The sequence below is a fragment of the Saccoglossus kowalevskii genome, chromosome 12 (genome assembly GCF_978046115.1).
Source record: "Saccoglossus kowalevskii chromosome 12, keSacKowa6.1, whole genome shotgun sequence".
Lineage (NCBI taxonomy): Eukaryota > Metazoa > Hemichordata > Enteropneusta > Harrimaniidae > Saccoglossus > Saccoglossus kowalevskii.
The window spans coordinates 21,508,133-21,528,769 of NC_140652.1; the positions used below are offsets into that span (position 1 = coordinate 21,508,133).

Here is a 20,637-nt window from a genome sequence, read left to right on the forward strand (position 1 = left end):
AAGCAAATTCTAACTAAAAAGCCAAAACATGATGAAGTGGTGAAATGCTGCAGTGGATGACATCCTGACTAGATTCTTGTCTTCTTGTGACAAACAAGAACATCTCATTATTTTCAAGCTTATTTGCACGTCCGCATATTTCTGCCAGACTCTCCTAAAAAGAAATATGGTGATCATCTTCCAAATACAGCTCTAGTACTCTACTCACAAAAAGTTCATTGATAATAAAACTACTGATCAAGCATTAATCACAACCACATTATTTGGTTTCATCACTAACTTAGACAGACTTTAAGTTACTGTAAGAAAATTAAATTCCCTGTACAAGATAGTTAAAACACAACTACGGAGAATGAATGGTAGTTGATGAGGAATCTTAGATCCTTGGTACAGTCAATGTGAAAATTTTTTCCCAAACACAGATTGGTCATTTTAACATCAAAAACCACCATATACTTCATAGTGTGTGTTCATAATATCTCTTGTCAATATTAATGGCCATATTTTGCCGAAACACTATTTCTGATTATTTGCCAAAACTTGCCAATCCAACACATTTGCCAGACAATTTTCAGGTAGATTAACGAGGGACAAAATGCTATTTTGATAGCTCTTATATTTAACTTAAACTATGTGTACACATCAATAGCCAGGGGAGCCTTGTACACACCATGTGGGCAAGGTCTGGACAGTTATGTTGTTCAGAATGGTAATGTTTACAGCAAAATGTCATTTTCGCATCAAAAGGGTGAAAAACAATGTCAAAAAATTATACTACAGCACAAAGCGAAAACTGATTGGATTACATGATCTGTGTATAAACATAAGGTTGCATTGCGCATACAATTAAATAATGCCTTGATAAACAAATTTTATATTTAGTAAATATTTATAAAGATTGACTATTGTAATAAAAAAATCTTTACAAAGCTATCTTCAAGTAAAAACAAATACTTTTACCATATATAGATATCTATGCTGAGAACCTGCAATGTAAAAAGAAAAAATATAATCAGAAATTATCTTGTATATCATTGAGACACAGACGTCAAACCTTGAATTGTCCAGATTAAGGTTTAACAACCTTTAATTAATCTATGCGTATTAACACTAATTTGCATAAATGATTGGTTTTTGCATGTTCTTTGTACAGCAGCAAACAGTTTATTTAAACAGATTGAAACTTTGTTCATGTTTGCTGTTTGTATCGACAAATATTCAATAATAGTTCCATCTATGCATATTAATAAACTAATTTGCATATCAACTATCATTTCCATAGACAAATCAATGAACATTAATAATCAGCATAGCTAATAGCATCCCTAACTAACACTCACTCACTCCCAGTTACCCAATTCATTTGTATATGCCCCCTCTAGATAACTATAGATGTCCTTAGAAGGGGCATGTACAATTAAATGGAGAGTGCTGGAGGGTAGGATTAGGGATGGGTGGTACAAAAGGAACTCTTTCCGTTATATATTGATACAAGTTACATACTTTATTCTCTGCTGCAGGGTGATATAAGTTTGTTTGTCTACATATCTTGCAAAGTGCTCAAGAACTTGATTACAATTATCTTCTGTTGGGCTTTCCATGTTCTCAACATTAACAGAGGCAATTTCTCCACCAATCTGCACAATGTAATCATTCCTAGAAGTTTTAAAAAACATGTTGAAAAGTGCTTTTACTACAATATGAAATGCATTCATCCACCACAAGGTTCCTTGTATCACTCTACACAGACAAGTATACAACACATAAAACAAGTTGTATAATGTTGCCTGCGACCCATTCTGAAGCCTACTGCTGTCCTGTAAATGACACTTGTCTAAACTGCATACGTGAGCTTTTACAAACAAGCGAGTTAATTCAAACAATTTTGTGCGGTAATAAAGAACAAGTTACTACCATGAGCAACGTTGATGCATCTTGCTTTTGAATGAACTGTGTATAGTGCGTGCTATGATGCAAAGACTAACCAAAGAACACTAATATAACTGTAGAATACACATTTCTTACGAGTGTTACATTTAACTATATATTGAAACTAAAATTATATGAATCAAGTATGTATTAGCTTACCATTGTTTCTCTGTGTCAAGGTCTATATCTATAGGTAATGTAGTAGATAGAATATCTTCAGCTTTTGACAATAAACAACATAGAACGCAGATACCAAACTAAATAAAAAAGATAAAATGTTAATTAAAGATATACAAGTTGTCATAACATTGTCAGCATGTATAAACAAGCGACCTGATTGTCAAAATGGCTTCGCTATAACTAAGAACATTGTGGTAGCCAAGTTGAGCATCACACACCCATAAGACAAAATGTGGTTAACATACAAAAAAGTAGTTTGGTTCAGGCGGTTGAGAACGTGTCAGCTTAACTCTACAAACAAGTTGTTCACAAAAATAAGGTATACCTCAAATATCTAAGCAACTGGGGTTGGTAGCGTTTAAGAAGAATTCAAAAATAGCATTTTTTTTCAAAAATAAATGATGAAACATTCACAAACAAGCAGCCTATCGGCCACAGTCACTTGGGGGCTGAAAATCGATAAATACTAATTTTCAAAAAAAAAATCATCCGCTATACGTATATAAAAACAAGTTGTGAAACACGGCACCTAGTAAATCGACACCCTGTCGTTTTCAAATGTCGATTTCTTACCTTAAAATGCGAAACAAAAAGTGCAGAGGGGGTCAGGTGTTATGTTAATAACCATTGTTCATAATCGCTAACTTGGTTTTATTCAAAACTGCACAAATCGCGAGTTTTCTGGTGATATCCGACAATTTCATGAATTCGCACAGAGTTCTGGGTAAATCAAGTGCGCATACTCATTTTCAGCCAATCAGGCGTGCCGTAACAGCGAGTATTTCCTTGATTTACCCAGAACTCTATGGGAATCCCCCTTGATTCTGGCTGCTGGCCATTTTCGTTCATGAAATCGTCGGATATCATCAGAAAACGCGGGATTTGTGCAGTTTTGAATAACATCAAGTTAGCGATTATGAGCAATGGTTATTAACGTAACACCTGATCCCCTCTAAAAATTTTGTTTCGCATTTTAAGGTAAGAAATCGACATTTGAAACCGACAGGGTGTCGATTTACTCGGTGCCGTGTTTCACAACTTGTTTATTTATATACGTATAGCGGATGATTTTTATTGAAAATTAGTATTTATTGATTTTCAGCCCCCAAGTGACTGTGCTATCGGCTGAGATAGCTCCGCTGTTAGCAATGCACATTTCAATTAAAGAACTGAAGACATCATTAGAAAATGAACAATATGTATAGTATCAAAGCAATTGGACTTGCGGTTTTTAACAAGAAGTCGAAAATATCACTTTTTACCAAAAATGATAAAAATATTCACCAAAATTAGAGAATTGAAGATATCATTACAAAATGAACAAATCTGAGAGAGGTCTACCCAAGGTACATATACACCAAGTATCAAAGCATTCAGGCTTGTAGTTTTCAAGAAGAAGTCGAAAAAGTAAAACATTGACACGGACGACAGACAATCACTCATATGATAAGCTCCGCTCGACAAAGTCGACAGCGGAGCTAAAAATAAAGAATTAAAGATATCATAATGAAATTAGCAATTCTGACAGGTCCACCCAAGGTACTTGTATACTAAATATCAAAGCAATTACGCTGGTAGTTTTCACAAAGAAGTTGAAATGCAAGTGTTGATGGAAGATAGACAATCGCCTACAGTACATCTACAATGACAGCAGAGCTCATAATATACACACATGAACTAGCAAAAAGTACTATGTCAAAGTGCAGAACACAGGCTTTTAGCCAGCCACCTATCTGCCTGTCATTTTATACAGGCACACCACATATTAGAAGAGTACAACATTTTATTAAAAAGACAAAATCTTTATAAACCTGTCCAATTTTCAGTTAAAAAAAAAATCGCTTGTAAATTTCATAATAACCATAACTGATCGTCAAGTCTATGGGTACACTCCAGAAATTGGGATTTTTTAGATGAGCACTTTCTATTTTTTGGCCATCAAACTGGCCTAATGTTTTGGTTGTCTATTGTTTTATCTTCTTGGTTTTTTTTCTATTTACAAATTATGAGTTGTCATTCATCAAATAAATATGAAACAATGGGACAACCACAAAAATAAATACAGTAATCACATTACATTGTCTAGTGTACTAAGACTATGATATACTGTAGAATACTTTATTATCGTTTGGAATTTATTTCCGCTATTTTCGCTGAAGGGATGATTCCATGAAAATAAAATCCAGCGAATATACCTTTTTTCCTATATTTCACATTAAACTCATTAAAAAAAAAAAAAAAAAAAAAATCAGTGAAAATAAATTCCATACAAAACACCCAAAAAACCTTTTCAGTGAAAATTAATTCCAGCAAAAATAAATGATTCCACAGTACTGCAAATTAGTTCATGAAGAAAATTGCATGAATAACATGTAGTGGCGCTATTCCTTGTTTTAATCAATGGTGATATTTTTCATCAAGTTGTTTGACACATTGCTCACATATGAGCAAGTTTTTGGTTTTTATTTTGCCACACCTCTCCTCTAGGCACGTTATGCAAGACTTACTTTATTTTGTACGGCAGCTGATACTGGTGTACTTCCAAGTGAAGCAACGCTGGAGCCTGAAGTCAAACATTTCATATATACTACCAGCATCTCTAAATCAGACAGTTTGATAACAGCAGCAACTGAAGGAAAGGCCAGATGTAAACTCTGTAAAGAAAATATAGATAATAGATGATTTATTGGTTTCAAGAGTGCCTGACATGTTTGATTATATTAGAAACGCTGCAAGGTAGTTTAAAACTTTTTATGACAGCATTTTGATTGGTTAACGATAGATGCAACCTGTTAGGTAAAAGCAAGTTGTTTTTGGTCAAATTATGATGAAAAACATGGCGGAATTTGCTTTGAATCTAGAGTTTGCGAGCAATCGAAAACATTCCACAACGAAGAAATTTGATAAACATTGTGCCTTCGTCTGTTTCCCACAGACCCAACCCATTTTTGGACAATAAAATCAGATGGTATGTAAACCGTATTGTAATAAAATGTGTGTATTTTTATGAACACGTTTGTTTCTCCATTGTAGAAAGTGTCTCACCCTGTATTTTGCAGGCCCCTGGGCTTATGATCAGGGAAGTGTGATATACATTTAAACAAATGACTTACCGAATCTTGCGAGTCTTTCTTGATTAGAAAACTGATATTATAAAAGATATTCTGTACAAAACACATAGCTTGTTTAGTTGATAGTACTGGTAACACACGGGAGATCAGTTTTCGACCTTTAGACACTGATAACACTTGAAGAAATCTATTATCAGAGCTACGAAAAAAAACAAAGAAATTATTGGATAGTATAATTTTAGCATGCATTATCTAGTATTTGGCAAATGTAATATTGAATATAGGATTTCAGTTGTAAATACAAAGAGAAAACAAGTTTGAAGATAAACTGTACAAAGTGGTGGGATCTCTGAAGGGCATGTACACTTAACTTGGGAGATTTCTTGTATATTTATCATTTCTTGATCTGTTTTGAGAGCAAAACATTTAAATTGACAGTGGTTCCATTCCAAGTTTGGAAAGTAAGGTAGTACACAAAAGCGAAGAACATGTTACAGCAAGTGTATTTTAGCCTGATTGGTTATTTCACCAGTGTATAATGTACTGTAGAATACTTCATTTGCTCTTGGAATTTATTTTTGCTATTTTCGCTGTAGGGACGATTCCGTGAAAATGAAATCCAGCAAATATAATTTTTTCCTATATTTCACATTGAAGTCATCAAAAATCAGTAAAAATAAATTCCTTTTCAGCGAAAATTGATTCCAGCGAAAATAAAGTATTTCACAGTATGTAAAATATAGTTACATTATGCAAGCCAAAACATTCTAAATGATGAGGCCTTTACTGCAAGAATTCTGTAGTGACATGATATTTAATACAGAATCAAGGAATATGGAAAAGCAGAAATTACACGAACAATCATTTTTGTCTCCTGTACCAAGTGTTTTGTAAGGTACTTTGGTTTTGATGAAGATATTCCTATATTAACCCTTTGCACACCATAGATACTTTTTGTTGCAACAATGTTGCAGGGCCCATTACTAATTTGCATATTTGTACTCCCATTACCCAAAACTTTTTACCAATTCAGTGTGAGCCAGGTAGGTTGACATGTACACAGGGAAAAGAAGACTAGGACACTGTAGTTTCATTTCATTTAAAAAAAAAAAAACATTTTATTTACAATTCACTTGGTTTCTAATTTATGATAACACCGAAATAGGCACTCATTTCATCTCTGTCCGTTTCATACCAATGCCGGTCTACGCGCCCGGTAACTTCCTGTCTATGTCTAGCCATGGAACTATAAACCATGGTCTAGCGTATTTATTTGTTTCCCCGACCAACAAATCCAAAAAAATCGTCCGTAAAATATAATTTAAAAAAAAAATCCAGTGGTTCCCCGTCGAAACCAACACCATGTCTTGGTCCTGAAAACTGGTCGTCATGTGCTGGAATGTTCACGTCGGTCCTTTCATTTGACCAGATGTTTGGTGTATTGGCGATGTCATCGGCATCAGAGTCCGAGTCACTGTCGGCATCGGCATTCAGCAAGTCATTAGGATCGATGTCACTGCCACTGCCACAGTTGGTATTTTGGCATAGCATAGCAATTCACATCTCAGTCTCCCTTCGTCTATTTCTTCCACTGTAAAGCCTTCAAACTCAGTGTCTGTATCAGACTCATCGAAAAATCTCGAAAAATTGCGTCACGATCAGTTTGCGATGACAGCTCCGAGTCGGCCGGTTGTTGTTGCATCCCGGTACTGGGGCCCGCAGTCTGCTGTTCGCTCACAGTTTGGAAATTCATCACCGAGTTAAAACTTAAAACGTATCACACAAATAGTTGTGAATAATTGCATAAAAAATCCAAAAATACTCGACAGGAATTTAATTCGTTCGATTACAAGTCAGCTGTGTTTACAAACAAATGCAAATACGCAGTGGAGGTCAACTGAATGATCGTGTCTGTCAACCACTGAAAAACCTTGCATATTCCCGCCACAGTCAAATTAGAATGTAATTTACAGGAATATACATATGGAACAGTAGGGCGGGAATTACCGGGGCAACGACACAGTGATCGTGTTTAAATATTCAAACCAACGGTAATTGATGACAGTGTCGTTTGGCCTACAGAGGTCATTGGATATTCCTGTTTAAAACCCCCATTTTAAAGCGATATTTGAACACTGTGAATGAAAAAAATACATGGATATCCAGTGGAAATACAACAGAGGCGAAATAAGGACTTGCAGTGAAAAATAGCAACGAAACTGGGATGCCTTTTTTACGGAACCAGCGACTACGGCAATTTTCACGTGTTGACCTCTGCTGGCACGCAAGACTGATTGCAATGACAGTCTGATTTTTCGACATTAAAAACTCGCCAACAAGGAAAAACAACATTTTATATAGGTAATTTATTTAAATAATGTTTCCAGTTCAGATGAATATAAATTTTATATGTATTATGCGTTTATTTTGGATAAAAACTGCAGTAGAATAAATGAACTTTCACCAAACATGCCGCTGTGTTTATTTATGCAAATTGTCACAGCTCTTCACAGACACCGTCCGAAAAACCCGTTGTACAAGAAAAGTACGAGGACAATTCGTATATAATTTTCAGTCTGAACGTACCTGTATTTCTAATTATTTTCATCAACAATTTATTTTTTCATGCAAAGATCATGGGAGATCAGAATCAACTTCTGTTTCAATCTATGAAATACCGGCCGTTTATGGCCGCATTGGGATTTTGACAGCGCATTAACGAGTGGCCTTTTACGGCCGGATTGGGTTATCTTTGGTCAGAAATAAGCGGCCGTATTGGGGCGCAAAGGGTTAAACACATTGCCGGCTATGTGATAAGGATGTGTAAGTGACATCTGTGCTTTCACTAAGGGTAAATTACTTTTAGCATTAGTAGCTAATACTGTTTTTCTAAGTCAGTTCCCAAATAGTTTAGCCACTTGACTTGTCATATCGGTTGCTGTAGAAGCTAAATGATAGGTTAACATTTTTCAGACTGCTCAACAGTCTCATAATAACAGACCTGTTTTAATGCCAAAGTTCTAACATAGCGACGTAAAAGTATCTCGGCAAACATACCAGGTTTGTTCTGTATCTGGCACTTTTAATGTAGTGTACATCTGACTAGTAAGATCGTCTCTTTCTTCATTCACACTTTCATCGTCTGGCAAGGCCAATGCCTTCTTTTCCAAGTCTTCCAGTTCTAATAATAAACTGTACACTTTCTCTATACTCAGCAAAACAACAGCTCTCTTCTTTAAAGGCTGGGATGTTATCTGACATGTCAACAATAAGATATTTTAGTCCTAGTAAGGTATTCATGTAGGGGATTGAAAAAATCTTCCAGTATGTAGGCCCTGATACAAATAATCATTTGACCAAAACCAGTGCCAAAGGGTTGACAAATTAATGTACTAATAGACAAATAACTTTTATATACAAGTGACTTAAAATGTAAATTGCATGGATTGACCAAAAGCCGACCACAGGGGGCTGATGACTTATTTAACCCCTATTCTGCCAGCTCCATATACTTTTAAAATTGACTTTACCAGATAAGGGTTAAAGGGGAATAATAGAACAGATTTGAATATAATTTTGAAACGAGTCGAGTTGCTTTGGTGGGAACTATAAACTTCCCCTGCACCCACATTCTGTCGCTATAGTAGCCAGGATAACCAATTTGATGGAAGGAATGAAACCAACCAACAGCTCCAATTTATACTGTACCAGGGTTACAGCCAGAAAATGAAAACCTGTATTGAAATGCAAGATGGTGCTTAGTAGTCACTAGTCAAAATCCTCAGACTTTTTTTTGTTATCTTTTGTATCTTTTGAAAAACTGGAAATTTTCAATCAAAAGTTGACAGGTTTGTAAAAGCTAAGCCTGTGCCCCGTTTAAAATGCAAGGTAGACAGATGGCATGTAAAAGCCTTGACTGTACTATACTTACCAGGTCATCATCCTGTAATGAGGGCGCTCTTTTCACATCTATCATCTTTCGAGGATTATTAACACTGGCTACAGACACAGTGCCCAATGTGCCTTCAAAGTGTGCTGGTTTATACTGCCTTGCATCACTCTGTTTAGCTGGTGGCATTATAATCTTTGGTTCATCTTTCTTCACAGTTTGGATGCCTTCATTGTTTAGTTTTTTAACCTCCGCTCTCTTGCGCAGCACAAAGGTCTGTAAGTTGAAAGTTGGCCTATTAATATTCACCAGGAAGTACCACAAACTTACTGCAGAAGATAGGACATTGACATGCATGGATTGTATCTGTCAACCAAGATGGCTGTCAACTGGCCATCTTAAATTAACAAAATTTCAATTATAACATATAATTATATTAAAATATAAATGTTTGGATGTGCCTCAGCCAACAGATGTTAGCAATATTCCCACAGAATCTATGGAATACATAACGAGTGACACATGTAGTGTTCACTCATTTTAAATGTATGCAACAAAAATTTCATTAAAACCAATCAGTTGATCCTCATCACTGAAAAGTCATAAAACTATTTTTGTTTCACACTAACCTGATAGTAGTAATCATCCAAGTATGGATTATTGCTTTGTAGCTGCATCATTTGTATCTTGATTATCCAGTCTTTTTCTTTAGGAGTCATCAAATTAGCATATTCGTCATACACTCCATTGGTTGAGTCAGGAAAACGTTGTCGATCATCGGAATACATTTGACGATTGTTATTCTTCACGTAGTGGTATCTGTCATGATTATAGCTAAAATAGAAACGAAAGACCATTACTAACTCAAGAGATCAGAATGGGTGATTTTCTGTACACTGCGAGATTTTGCGTATAGCAAGAAAGGCATGGATTGAATGTCTGTCACAAAAATCAACAAATTTTGAATTTATTTTTATAGCTCAGTGTTGAAATGCTGAACTTTTATGAGATGTATATTGCATTGAGATACCCTTACTTCATTTAAATTGACCATGAAATGTGTATAGCACATAATTAGGAATAGAAATGTCAAATACTTTTGCATTTGTCATTACTCCGACACCATAACCTTTGTTTCGTTTTGTTTTGACATTTGATTTCAGGCATAATGTAGGATCTCAGTGATCAAACAAGCAGCCTGTCGGCTGAGATAGCTCCGCTGTTAGCAATGCACATGGCAATTAAAGAACAGAAGATATCATTAGAAAATGAACAAATCTGAGAGGTCCACATGTAGTACCTATATGTACAATATATCAAAGCAATTGGACCTGCTGTTTTTAACAAGAAGTCAAAAATATCACTTTTTACCAAAAATGACAAAAATATTCACCAAAATTAGAGAATTGAAGATATCATCATGAAATGAACAAATCTGAGAGAGGTCCACCCAAGGTACATATACACCAAGTATCAAAGCATTCAGGCTTGTAGTTTTCAAGAAGAAGTCGAAAAAGAAAAAAACATTGACACAGACGACTGACAATCACTCATGTGATAAGCTCCACTCGACAAAGTGGACAGCGGAGCTAAAAATGGTCTTTTTCTCCAATCTTTACTTACTAAGGAGACTGTTTCAATTTTCCACATTCATCACTTATTACACATCAACTATTTTCTGAATTCTAATGATACTGTTTTGCTACACAAGATCTTTTCTACACAATCATTTTCAATATTTCCACAAAGTCATCTTAATCTATCCTGCAACTTTTCAGCAAATTACTGTGGAACACTTTATTTTCGCTTTCGTTTTGCTTGGAATTTATTTTCACTGATTTTTCATGAGTTTAATGTGAAATATAGGAAAAAAAGTATATTCACTGGATTTTATTTTCACGGAATCATCCCTTCAGCGAAAATAGCAAAAATAAATTCCAAGCGAAAATAAAGTATTCTACAGTATTTAAAACTATGTATCTAAGATACTTGTGTCTTAGACGTAGCTAAGAGCCTGCACAGCTTCAAAATTTTACACGTTAATTTTCGACCTTTACTCATTTTTGACAAGCCCAATTAACAAATGTTAACAAAACAATCGTGAAATATCAATACACCAACATCTACTTTTCCCCCCATATTTATTTAAAGCCTGTCAAAGAATTCAAAGTTAATGACAGCATAGCCTTCACCACCATTTATACATTTTGGCTACATTAGACATGCATTATATATCAAGCAGCCTGTCAATTGAGAGAGCTCTGCTGTTAGCAATGCACATTTCAATTAGAGAATTGAAGATATCATGGAACAAACAAATTTGAGAGCGGACGACCTGAGGTAACTATATGTACAATAATATCAAAGCCTTGTGGTTTTCAAAAAAAGAGTCAAAAATGTAAAAAGTTGATGCAGACGACGACGGACAATCAACAGCTGAGCTAATAAAGCAAAATTAAGCGCATTTAAGACTTACAATTGCCTTTGGTTGTACTGCTGTTGTCTCTGATAGTGAGGATTATCATTTCCCTTCCTAAGAAGAAATATTGTATATTAATAGCATATCATTCACAAAATAAAAATGCATAAATTGTTATGTATTTCTTTTTCAGAGATCTGTGGCTGTTTAGAAATTATACCCATTTAGTCCAAAATGAACCAAGAAATTGCAAAAAAAACAATCGTAAAAATGCGTAAAATGTTTGCTTCAAAATTTTGGTGAGAAAAATTTAACACATACTGATAGAATATGGCAGCTTGCACACTACCATGCATAGAATTGACCCTTTATCCAATATGGTGCTGTGGGCAGCGACTAATTTGACAGTTTACAACAAATACCGTACTCGACTGCGTTAGCGCCCATGCCCGGGCAAGCGCCCACCCCCCACTTTTGCACAATTTTTATATGTGGGGTCACATTCGGCAAAGCGCCCACCCCTTCAAAATGCAACTAATTTAAAACTTGGTCTTGTGTAACGAATGTTGGTAATCTGTTTTATATGATACAGCGCGACATCGATCGCTGTGAACATGTTGTGAATGCGTAGAACACGATAACCGTGCGTAAACTACGCTTCGACAATGACCTGTTAGTACAAGTAAAATGCGATAAATATTTCATGCCATATTCAGTTTACCTCTCAAAAATGGCTAATTACTAGTTTTTTGGATAAACCATGTCGTTTATTCACTGAAATCAATTCCAACAGATCGTACTTCGACATCGATTATTCACTTCCGCATTGCGTTACCGGAAAGTCTTCGGGAATTTCCGAAGAATTGCGTCAGTACAACACAGCATTCTAATTAGTTAATAACCAACTTTGACCCATTAGGTCAAACAACGCTGCTGTAGGTCAAATCTGCAATTGCATCATGGCGGAAAGTGATTTTCATTGAGAGTTTGCGTACGATCCAACAACTTCCGTCAGTGGAAATAATATGACAATTTTGACTTCGACTGTGTTCCAACAGACTCGAATGTTTTTAATTCCGTAAATTATGGTGGTACGTAATTAATATTGTAATAAAATGTGCATATTTTTTGTGATCATTTCTGTTTCTTCATTGTGAAAATCAATGACGACGCAAATGAATATAGTAATTTGATTTTCCCTCAAAGACGTAATCTGTCACTTGATGAATCAAAATTTTCATTTGCACTCTTTTTCGAGGGGGGTGCTCGGGTAAGTGCCCACCCCTACAAAATCGTGATTTTCTGAGTTGAGGCCCCTGGGCGCTAACACGGTCGAGTACGGTAAACTAACATTTTGTTCACAGTATATTTAGCATTAGATAAAATTTCCTTTTTGCCCACAGTTCAAAGTTAGATGTTGAATTTTTGTTTTCAAAAACAATGCATTCACAGTAAGTCATTAAAAGCACAGTCATTCTGGATTGGATCTTAACTAACATTTTTAATATACAGTGTTCTTCCCAAGATACAAACATTGAAGTGGTACTGCCACAATGTTTCATTTTACTGCCACATTAGTCTAACAAAGCCAGTCATTATCCTGACTGTCGTTTTGTGTCAGTGTTTTATTTCTGTTTGTGTCACAATTTCTGTTTAGAATAATTGTGCAAATGTACGAAAACTAGTATGGACATTTTTATCATTACATCTTTGGTAAGAACACTGATATATAAACAATGTCAACCAGGAAATGAAAGAAAAATGACTTGTCGACAGTGATGTACATTGCACCTGTCTCAAACAAGATATTTTTTTAACCATTAATCAAAATAAAATTGCCACTTTCAATTCATTGTTTATATCATGAAGTACAGGTAGTTTTTTAAAAACACTGTTCACAGAACATTATTACATTTACTTGTCCTAGCTTAAATCTACTGGAACAGATACACAATAGTTAAATGTTCTCAATCTTGTTTTAAATGCATTTTACTAAATTTTATGCATGTCATCCACAGAAATGTTATCTGCTTCAAAATTGTGAAGTCCAGACAAGTTATTCCTTGTGAAATAAAAGATTTTTCCACCTTTGTGGAATTAGATATTTATTCTTACCTATACTGAGATGGCGAGTTGCTGCCTACAGGTGGTGACGAACCACCTCTCATTCCTGGGGATCTCATATGTGAAGGTACTTGACCTCTGGGAAGTAACGCTCCATGTGGTGGTGGTGGGATACGAGGAGACATGAGAGATAGTCTCATAGATGGTGGAGTCATGGCAGCAGGAGACGCTCTTCCTTCCTGGATCATCTGGTTTAGTTGCGTTGGAGAAAGTCTACCTCCAGATCTCATGATCTGCTGATGCATGTGGTGTAGTATATGAGGAGGAATTGGTCCTGTATTCTAAAAGCACGGAATCATCGAGAGACAAATAATTTTTATTAAAATACTTTACATTACGATTACGACTTATTGCCACACGAAAGCTATCAGATAACAAGCAAGCAAGCAACAACAAGCAATGATTAAACTTTTATCTGTCACGGTGTTCCAAATATGATCGTCTATAGCATAGTATATAGAATAAACATACTTACATGGTGCATCTGTTGCTGTGTCATGTACTGATAATGTTTGGGCGGTGTACCAATTGGCAATGCAGTACTTGGTGGAGAACCTATTATAGGAGATACCGAGCGGGGTGGTAGTACTCTACTTGCAAAGTCCCTCTCCATTGCAGATGACATCGGTATTGGTCTGCTAGGTGTGGTTCTAGGACTGAGATTCTCTAGTTGTTCCACTGTAATTGCTTGTGGAAAGCAAGGTGGACTTGGTGACCTTTCGTGCACAGCTGATACAATGGCTGTATCCTAAATAAATATAGTATGGGAAATTTATTGATTGCCAAAACTTACCAGTACACAGCAGTTTTATAAATTCAAATCACATACATTTTGTTCAATTACTTCTCCATATGTAGAGTGATAGAGATTTTTAACAAAATAACACTAAGTTATCAACTATTCTCGTACGGCTGAAAAAAAATCAGCAATTTAGTTGCTAGGTGATGCAAGAGACCACTAATACTATTGATTACATGTAGATTCCCCAAACATTTGACAACATTTTTAGCATCTTTATAAAAATCACTACATTTGACATCCCGGTTACATATTTTCATTTAATGACATATACCCCACTTCCTCCTAAGTATCCGTGGGATCATGTACAAGATTTGAAAAATCACCTTTGCACTTACAACTAGTGTTGGTGGCAACGTTATTTCTCCAATATGTAATAAAGATTTCAGTTTTTCATCTGGAGAGGGTACTCTTTGGGAACTCCAAATACTGCGTTGTGTTGGAGAAATCAGATTAGTTGGATCCAGTAGAGTTGGCGGTGATGGACTGAATAAACTTCGATTCAATGAACTTGGTGGTGACTGAAAAATAAAATGATTTTGAAATGACACATGAATAACCTTAGGGGTGATCTCATGTTCAAACATGTGGGTCAAACCTACGAACACCCAAACCGCCCTAAACTGCCCGAACAAAACTTACTTGGCTATGTTATACACCAGTTATAGCAATAATTCCTCAACAAATTTTACTTCTTTTTTTTTTTTGATATGAAATGTAAGTAAAATCCGACTTATTTTTATCGGGAGCGATTATTTTTGATCACTTGATCGCTTCGGTAAAAAAAAACAGACCCGCCATGATGTTTGTGAAACATTAGCATGTGTCCTTTGACCCGATGGATCAAGAATTCCATTAACCAATCAAAATGCCGCATGGTAATGCCGGTAGAACCCGAAGTTTTCCGAATGGTAGTGATCATAAAAATTACATTGCGGAAGTAAAGCGATGTCGTAGCACAATGTGTTGGCATCGATTTCAATTGAAAACTGCATGACAGCTTTCGAAAGAGGTGATTTGCAATTTTTAAAAGGTAAATTAGGTCTTGAAAGAAGAGTTTTTACATGATTCGCAATGATAACAGTTCAAATGTATTTTACCAAATCACGCAATAAACACGTTTTTTTCTTGAGTAGCGTGAACTGATCGTGAACTCCGATTTGACCATGTTATATCGAGGTGGAATTGATTTTGAAATAATTTTAGCTTTCAATCTAAAGACTGTCTATCGCAGAAAGTATTTACTTACAAACAAAGAGGTGCTAATTCCACAAATTTGACTAGCCGCTATGTATCGTGCGACTAGGTCTATTGTTTATAAATTATAATCCACGACTGGCAGGATGCGTGTCAGTCGGTACGTAATTATACCAACAATCAGACAATAGTCCTCGTCGGAAGCATTTCCGTGGTGGTCACTAATTTTGAGTGACGGTCAGGGCCGACCGGCGTGGCGAACAAAGCTTTTTCACATCTGATATTGGCATGTCAAATATGAAATCAAGCGCCGAGGTGGGAACACATAGCGCCGAGGTCCCAAGTGAAGCGTCGAGATTCACAAGTATAGCGCCGCGGACCTCGGTGCTAAAAAGCCCTGGGGAGAACCCTGCCAAGGCAACACAGTGCACATTGCGATATCGCAATTGATGCATGCTGGGTGACAAGGAGAAATTCAGATTGAGGTAACCAAGATGGCTGCGTTGAGTGCATGATTTTCTGGGGCGTTTAAAAACAACATCTCGCTGCCTATTTCGCCCACAGTCCCTCAATGCACTGTGCTTTGATGTATTTTCTAAAATAATCGTTTATTTTTAATTAACCGGGGGTTCGAAATGTGTGCATTTTGTCACAGAAAAGTAAGATATCGGCAGCGGTAAATACCTGTAATTTCCCTGCAATGCCGTCAGTGGTCGTAGCGCCGGAGTCGTAGCGTTAGCCCCGACTTTAGTTTTGACACAGTGATAGAGGGACTGTGGTTTTCAGATGCCTCGGAAGAAAACAATGTTGCCATTATCGATTTAATACTTCCATCATATTTTGATAACTCTCAGTCTCACCGACTTTACAAACTTAATCAAAAAATGTGTTCTATGAATTTATGAACTGACATGGGCACAAAACTTGTTGCGGACAAAATGTACCAGTTCGCTCCATGGATAAACATTTTACTGACTATGCCAAATATATATAACGCAAGCAATTTCTCACAAGAAGCTGCTCATTCAAATTTCAGTGCATTTTCCCCTGTTCTGTTTCAAACATTAATTCACCATATATATCACAATAGAGAGGGTCTATGGTATCACTTGACTCACAATATAACAAACCATCACGTCTGTAATTAATTCTAGATAAATTTAATAACGATAACAATTGTATTGACTTGTACCAAAATGTAAGTTGTGGGAAACCGATTATTATTACCAATCACAGAAATAAATAAATAAATATAATTTTCATCACACTTATAAATGACATGATGTAAATAGATTTGTGAAACAAATGCAAGTTTGTTTTTTATTAGCATTTACATGTACGAGACTTACAAAGAAAACAAATCGCTGCTGTAATTCTTAACACTTCAAAATATAACACTCAGTATGAACATGGAGGTCCATAGTATACTTCTTATTTTTTCCCTACTGAAACCAGGCTGAAACAGTAATGTAAGAAAAACCTAGGTTTCCCTGCTTTCAGCGGGGGCGTTAATGGGCAGTTAATCCGGAGGTTAGGTTCAAACCTGCTACTAATTTGCATATTGTAGATCTAGTAGGTCTGAATAGGGCAGGAAAGGGCAGGCCGGGTTAACCCAGGTTTGACCCAGGTGTTTGAATACGAGATCACCCCTTACAAATTTAGAGAAGCACAGAGTCAAGTGTGCCCTATATTTTTTTTGGGACAAAAATGGATGCCATTCAAATCAGTGAATACACAGGATACCATTAGGTTTCATCTTTATACATAGCATTTGGGTCAAGATGTGTCTGAGAACTGCATGTAGACGAAGGAAGAGAGGCCAAAACATAAGTGCCTGTTTTGAACTTTGTCCAGTCACGACTAAAAAATTGTCATTATGCTGTGACAGTTTCTGAAAAGGAACTGTACACTTAAAGTATATTGCACAAGTAATGAACCCATCATTGAGGCATATCAAATGTATTAAACTTGGGATGTTTAGCTGAAAAATTTAAACTTGCATGAACATCCGTATTTTAAAATTTCACAGGAGATGAAAGGCAGTTTCTAATCGCATGAAGCATGAAGATCTGTGCTTTTATTAGTCAGCTATTTGCAAGACTTACATGAGCTGTAGCAATGGGTCTTGATTTTGAAGACATCATGATAGCTGGGTCATCAATATCATCATCATCCAACACCAAATGAGTTATACTCTGTTCCATAAAATCATCCTGTTAATACAAATTATTTTCATTTGATGAACACTTCATGTTACAAGTTCAAAAGACTATATAAAAATGATAAAAAAAATGTTTTTTCTAAGCCTCATTTTCTAAGCCAGAAAGCTTAAGTTTCTTCGTGATATTGGGTACTTTGAGAAACGTTACTTTTAATTTGATGCTTTTTGTATTGAATTACATTCAATCCAAGGTAATTGATACAAAAACATGCCAAATCTGCTAAGAGGGAACACTGGAGCTACAGCATTCTTGCTACATTTTTGTGTATATGACATGGGTATATCAAACAAGATCAATGTCAGACAGAATACAGTAAAAAAAATATTAATGTCCGACTTAATTTTCACTGATCTGTATATATATAGTATATATGCCATGCAAGTAGGATTTATAGATGTTTAGTAAAACAAAGTCATTGTCTGCCTTTGTCTCACGAGGGCAGTAAACACATGAACACTTTCACTTGCATATGTATTTTTTAGCATCCATTCCAATAGATAACAAATAAGTAAACAAAAAAACAAAATATTTGTTCATTACCTCTTGGGTTTTTGATCTGTCACTAGTGTGGAAACCTGAATCAGCTGTTGTGTTTGCTTTACCCTCCTCTTCAAAACTATGCAATTCCTGGGTGAATTTTTCATGGGTGGCTTCCCAGTTATCATCTACAATAACAAGTACAACAGTGTGAAGCAAAGAATTTTCAACAACAAGGCATGGTACAGTCCCCATTAGTTATCAAACTTAAGATATAATTTTGTTTATAGTAATACAATTCAAACATAAACATGTCAGAAATGGATCCAGAAGCTGATGCTTGATTATGGTGATTTGTTAATACTGAAATGATTGACATTCAGTCATCTTGTATCTGATCGTCAAAGGAGTACTTGTTCATATTGAGAGATATTGCTGTGGAACAGAATTAATTAAAACAAAACAGCCAATAGTCGTCCATTTTGAATACATCTGTATAACTATAACATGATGTAGAATGAGTATATAAAATTTTAAGTCAAATCATGTCAGAGATACAACTCTAGAACCAAATTCATTAAAACAAAATGGCCACCAGTCAGCCATTTTGAATCAGATTTGAAAAATAAAATGATGTGCATCAGGGACCCATAATGTCTTATGTATGTACAAAGTTTGAACAAAATCCATCCATCTATAAAAGACCAAGATCTGGTTCCACAATGCAGAAATGCTTTATTTTTGATAATTTGTTAGCACAAAAATACCGTCATTTTGAATCACATAGTCAAACAAATATATCTTTACATCTATGACATAATCTATAATGAATATTTTAACATAATCAGTCAAAGCATGGCAGAGATGGCACTAGAACTGCATTCATTAAAACAAAATGACGTGCATCAAGGTCCCATAATGTCCAACGTAATGGTATGCACCAAGTTTGAACAAAATCTATCCATAAACGCTTGATTTTGACGATTTTTCAGCACAAAAATGGCCACCATTCAGCCATCTTGAATAAGATCGTGAAATAAATTGACTTGAGGTTTGAATGTATTCAGTCCAGGCATGTCTAAGATATAGGTCCGAACGCACACATGCACGCACGCACAGAGGTCAAACCACAAGTCCCCGTTTTCAGACGAATGCCATAAAATCCTGAATTACACTATACTAACAATGATACCCAAGACAAAAACTTAAACTAGAGAAATACTAACTTGTAGCTCCACATCCGAAAGTATCTTCATTCAATGCATCATAGCCTTCCACATCTTCAATTGTCATATCACCTTCTTCTGTATCCTCCCCCTCCATTGGCTACAACAGAAAATTAAACTTTTAAACCTATAATAAAGATTGTAGCACATCTTGGGAAGTTATGGAATGATTCGGGACAAAAACAGAATATTACTCTCCAGACGCATTTTGAAAAACTTGATTACGAGTATGAAACTATCACAGGGCCAAACGCATCCCCGTACACACAGCACTGTACGCAGAGCTAATTCTCTTGGTAAATGTGATGCAAAGGCACAGCTCGAGTCCGAGGCTGAATTTGAGGATAGTTTCATGCTGTCAACAATTGTGAGTCGTGGCTGTTCATTGTACATTAAAGTAAACTGACGGGGTTGAACAAAGAATTATGACATGGCAGAAAATATAGCCCATTGAATTTGGCACCGTAACAAATTTCTATTACGTTAATTTTGTAAAGAAATCATAAAAATAGTACTACAATGTTAAATGTTTGATTCTTGTCTGAAGTGTATACTGATATTTTAGTGTTTTTACTATAATAAATGAAAGGCAAAACAACGCGAACTAATTTATTGTGTTTGTCAAGGTGATGACGCTCTAAAAGGGAAACTCCGAGTTGGTTTGTTTACAACATTGTCAGTCCTGCAATGTTGACGTGCTGTTTTCAAGGACATGCCACGATAAGCTTTACGGCCTACATAATCCACAAAATCGACCAGATAACAATGTTTAGTGTATGCACTCTAAGACATCCCGCCAAATAAATTACTCTTGCGCAACGTAATTAAAACAATACAACAGAAATGTCAAAAGTTGAAAAGGGCAGACGAGCACAATCTTCAGGAAGTAATTTGACGAATGGCCACTCCTTTGTGCAGTAAACTTGGAGCGGGCAACTATCCGTCGAAAAACAGTTATACCTATAACAACAATAAAATATGACATAACTTACGGGGCCGGACGTGTCAAAACCAAAGAAACTTGCACTCATTATATCCGTACACTTCACATCTTCAAACTCAGAAAATAACTAGATTGCTTTGGCTTCTGGGACACACAGACTG

The 20,637-nt window shown here is 35.8% G+C and overlaps 1 protein-coding gene across 1 annotated transcript; it reads right to left on the reverse strand.

Annotated features, from left to right (window-relative positions):
* Window positions 1-752: 752 nt before the first annotated feature.
* Window positions 753-20,628, reverse strand: LOC100376727 (protein PAT1 homolog 1-like). The gene is made up of 16 exons (XM_006817933.3): window positions 20,526-20,628; window positions 19,534-19,633; window positions 18,371-18,495; window positions 17,714-17,821; window positions 14,750-14,932; window positions 14,088-14,360; window positions 13,604-13,893; window positions 11,546-11,602; window positions 9,699-9,903; window positions 9,112-9,345; window positions 8,238-8,434; window positions 5,223-5,379; window positions 4,617-4,763; window positions 2,089-2,186; window positions 1,504-1,656; window positions 753-986 (listed from the first exon to the last, which is right to left on the reverse strand). Exons 1-16 carry the CDS (start codon window positions 20,562-20,564, stop codon window positions 974-976), a joined length of 2,379 nt encoding a protein of 792 aa, XP_006817996.2. The 5' UTR covers window positions 20,565-20,628; the 3' UTR covers window positions 753-973.
* Between the last annotated feature and the right edge of the window lie 9 nt (window positions 20,629-20,637).